This window comes from Peromyscus eremicus, chromosome 3, assembly GCF_949786415.1.
Source record: "Peromyscus eremicus chromosome 3, PerEre_H2_v1, whole genome shotgun sequence".
Classification (NCBI taxonomy): domain Eukaryota; kingdom Metazoa; phylum Chordata; class Mammalia; order Rodentia; family Cricetidae; genus Peromyscus; species Peromyscus eremicus.
In genome coordinates, this window is record NC_081418.1 from 133390357 (window position 1) to 133394740 (window position 4384).

The 4384-nt window shown below is 44.6% G+C and overlaps 1 protein-coding gene across 3 annotated transcripts in view; it reads left to right on the top strand.

Moving 5' to 3' along the window:
* LOC131907368 (murinoglobulin-1-like) overlaps nucleotides 1–4156 on the top strand; it is a 40428-nt gene extending 36272 nt beyond the window's left edge. For all 3 annotated transcript variants that reach the window (XM_059258528.1, XM_059258526.1, XM_059258529.1), the window contains 3 exons: nucleotides 2463–2565; nucleotides 3678–3719; nucleotides 4015–4156. In XM_059258528.1, the coding sequence (XP_059114511.1) occupies nucleotides 2463–2565; nucleotides 3678–3719; nucleotides 4015–4031 (162 nt within the window). In that variant the 3' untranslated portion in view covers nucleotides 4032–4156. The remainder of the gene's footprint in view (nucleotides 1–2462; nucleotides 2566–3677; nucleotides 3720–4014) is intronic.
* Nucleotides 4157–4384: the final 228 nt, after the last annotated feature.

A 4384-nucleotide genomic window follows, 5' to 3' on the forward strand; every position in this document is an offset into this window, starting at 1 on the left:
CGGATGCCTTGTTGTGCTGGTTCTGGCGTCCACCATTCTTAGCTTAGCGACTTCTGCTTTTGAAGACCGCTCAGACTGCCTGCTTTGCAGTCTGCTAGGACACTAACCTTCTGTGTCTCAGGTTCTTTCACCACATACACTAAGCTTAGATTCACAGTCAACATTTACACCTTTTCACAAACTCACATATAACGTATTAACATCTACTTATTTATACTCTTTAATGAAACTATAGAACTACTTTAGCAAATATATTTCTTATTACTTATATACTTCTTATATTTCTTATTTAAACTTACATTTACAACTAACATCTTATTTAAACTTACATTTACAACTAACATCTTTACTTCTTACAAGCTTATTACTACATGTCTTAAGACTACCTTAGATACTTCTTGCAAGCTTATATTCTTAAAGGAACTCTATGGCTCTATCTTACAAACTTATATAGGGCTACCATTAGCATATATTTAACTTAGCAAACACCTAAAGATTTCTTAACACGGATTTAACAAGAGATTAATTTCTACAAACTCACATATCTTATTTTCATCCCGGACAGATTCCGCTAGAGACTTGATGACCTTAAAATCCAAAGGTTCATGGTATCTCTGTTGAGTCTGGGCATTGAGAAACACTGGGCAAGCTAGCTGCATTTCAGTTCTAACCTGTCTCCAAACCTCCGGGTTACTCTTCTTAATCTTTAATTTCTTTGAAAGGAGCAGCTCGTTAAGAGCCAGAAAAATTGGGTGCAAAGAAGTTGCGCCCATGATACTAGCAGCACTTTTGCCTTCACCTGCTTTCACTTTCTTTAATTTTCCAGTCCGCTTTTGTTGCGGCTCCACTTAACCTTCCTGTCTGCTTTGGTCGCGGCTCCACTTAATTTTCCTGTCTGCTTTGGTCACGGCTCTACGTTTTCCCGCTTTTGTCGCAGATCCCCACCTTACCTGGGGACTTACCAGTGCACTGCCCTGACTGCGAAGAGTTCTGAGCCTTAAAGGGTCCCCGTACGGGCCACCACTTGTCGAATCCGCCTCGACCAGCAAGGAAGACGCAACACCAGGCTCTTCTCCAAGCAGTTTATTCAGGAACCTTGAACAATCTTCTGACCCCGGGGAAAGCCATCTTCTTCTTCCCACTCTCACCCACTCTCACCCACTCTCACTCTCTCTCACTCTCTCACTCTCTCTCTCACTCTCTCTCTCATTCTCTCTCTCTTATTCTCTCTCTCTTATTCTCTCTCTCACTCTCTCTGGAAAGCCAGCCCACGCCCTTTATAGCCACTGGGCAATCAACCCACATGGTGCCACGTGGACAATGCCGCTAGGGTCAGACATACGCAAGCAAGCCAGATTACGTCCAGGTGCACAGAAGCAAGCCAGATCCTAGCCTTAGCCAAATAAGGAGCACCTGCCATCAGGAAGGCAGAAGCCAGACGCTGGCACCATCTTTGCGGCACGGCCATGCGCGGCTCTCTACACCCAACCTTGGAAAGGAAGGTTTTCTGACTTCTCGGGAGAGTCAGGCCTGGAACTGCTTCAGCAAGGAAGGGTATCCTGACTCTTCGGGAAGGTCAGGATATACCTGGTATGATGGTATGATGGGGGATGGTTTCTCCACAGGACACAGCAATCCTGCTCCTCTCCTGGAGAGCCACAATCTCTGGCTCAGTGTTACCAGCTCTTTCTCGCTCAGTCCACTATGGGACATCACAGCAAGGTTCTTCTGTTCAGCTCCCCCTTGCTCAGTCCACTATGGGACGTCGCAGCAAGGTTCTTCTGTTCAGCAGTCAATGAAGGTCTTCACCCAATACTCTTTGAGAAAGAGGTTTATTTGGGAAAGAGGAGTCCAGGAGAGTAACTGCCTCTACCAGGGTGGAGAGAGCAGCTCACAACTGACCAGGCAGGATGTCTAGGAGGCGGAGTCAACTGTGATTGGTTAGTTTATTTTCTGCCCAGGGATTGGCCAGTTTTGTGAGCAAGGGGCAGAGATGGCCCTGATTTCAGGGCCAAACTGTGTTTCTTTAACTGGCCTTTCTTGGCTTTTTGACACTACCTCTAAGGCCAGGGCACATTTCTTTCACTGACTCTGATTCTAGGGGCCAAGAGTGTTATTTTGGTACTAGTTTCAGAGTCAGGGCATGTTTCCTGGGTTCTAGGTTTGGGGATAAAGTGTTCACTTCTCTGGCTCAGGTCCCAAACACAGGCTGTGTTTCTTTCCCTGGTCCAGGGCTCTTGGGCCAGGATTCTACTGTCCTGCTCTGTGACTGGTTGATTTCACAAGTCAGTTGGACAGGGGCAGAGATGGCTCTGATCTGAGTTAAACTGTGTTTCTCTCACTGGCTTTGTCTGAGCCATCCTTCCCTAATTCTGGGCTCGAGAGTCAGGGTGTGTTTCTCTAGCCAGCCCCTTTTCCCTACAGCCACTGCTGTGATTCTGGATTATTTCTCTCTTTCCCAGGTGACCAATCAGACACTGGCCTTTTCCTTTGTCATTCAACAAGACATCCCAGTGAGGAACCTGCAGCCTGCCATTGTGAAAGTCTATGATTACTACGAGACAGGTGAGCAAAGGATTAGGAAGCGCCCTAAAGCAACTTAAAGTTTTCTCTTTTTTCCTTTTCTTCCTTTTTTTTTAAGACAGTTTCTCAATATGCAGCCCAGGCTGACCTCAAACTCTCAATCCTCCTGTCTCAGCCTCTCAAATGTAGATATTTCTTGTATATACCATTGCACCCAGTTTTTAAAACAATTATTTTTCAGACAATGACACATTTTATAGGCCTGACTGGCCAAATCAACTCTTAATAAAAGAATGTGAGTGTGACAAACATTTGTAAGATTTCAGTTTATTCGGCCACTGATGTCTTGTTCCTACCTGTTTGTCCAAACAATCATGCAGGACCAAACATGTCTAAATAACCCAACGGACCATTCGTTTGACAAAGAAGTGTCTATTGGTGGAAAGACACACAAATCTACTTGTGAAAATAGCAACACAAAGATGAAGAACTATACAAAGAAGTATAGCAGGAATAAAAGGATGAGAGAGAATTGAAGCCTGAGTGGTCATTGATGACCAAAGAGAGAGAGAAGCCAGAGCTGGGGAATTAAATGGGGATTTTCTGTGCCAAATGTTTCAGAATAGATGAATTCAAGAAACACTGAAGGAAAAAAAACCAGAAATATAGAAAGGCATCTGAGAAGACACGCGTCTCCACGGATCACTCTCTGTATTCTGCTCAAACCCTATAGAATAAGCACACTTCAATATTCTCAGTTGGGTGAATTATTCTGGTGTTGTTGCACATTTGCTTATTCATTTCGTGAGAGGGAGGCATGCCACGGTACCTATGGAGGTCAGAGGGCAATGAGGAGAAACGGTTACTCGCCCTCTGCTCTGTGGATCCTGAGGACTGAACTCACTGTGGTCACTAGGCATGGCAGTGCCTTTCCCCACTGAGCCATCTTGCTGGCCCAGGATAAAGATGTCACCCAGTGGCTTCAAGGGGATATTTCCTTTGCTTGGTTTGTCTGATGTCCCCGGAGAGACGACTTTTCAGTAACCATCCAGGTTCTGAAGGAGGAAATTGGTCAGTCCTAACACATCCACTGTACTCCACAAAATGCTCTTGCATCAAAACTTCCATTCTCAATTTTTCTCCATGTCTTTCAGATGAAGTGGTTTTTGCTGAATACAGCGCCCCCTGCAGCTCAGGTGAGCTCCTAGCACTCTTCCCCAAAAGCCTTCCTCTGACCTCTTTCCCTTCAAAATTACTTCAGAACTTTTGTTAGATGATCTCAGAACCGTCTCACTGCGTTGAAACACAGCATGGTACACCTTGGGATTGGCACACTAACCCTAGAAGAGTCCTCTAACTTCCTTACCAAAGTATATCATAGCTTGGTATTGTACCATGGCCAGTTTGCTTTCCTGCAGAAAACCCTGCTGTCCGTACCCAGTTAGAATTATATTCACCTGATGTGCTCTTTTCTTCTCTCCACATACATAGAGAAACAAAATTCTTGAAACTCATATCTGAGGACAAGACTTTGCTGGAATCCCCAAGCCCAGGGACCTTCAAGATGGTGATTTTTGTTGCCTCTGCAATACAAATACTGAACAAGCATGGTAAATAAATACATGCTTCTAGACAGTCTCTGTCTTTGATACTTTCTTCACTTAATCCAAATTTACTTCATGCTCACTTAGTGCTTTGCTCTGTACCCCACATTTGCAACGAACAGAAATGACATTCAAACAGAAGAACATGGGTTGTGAAAATGGGGAACCCTTTACAACTGCTCAATAGTACAGACCCTCAGAGCATGAAGAGTAACACATGGCAACCTTTCCTCCATAAGAAAAATCACGATGGGTAT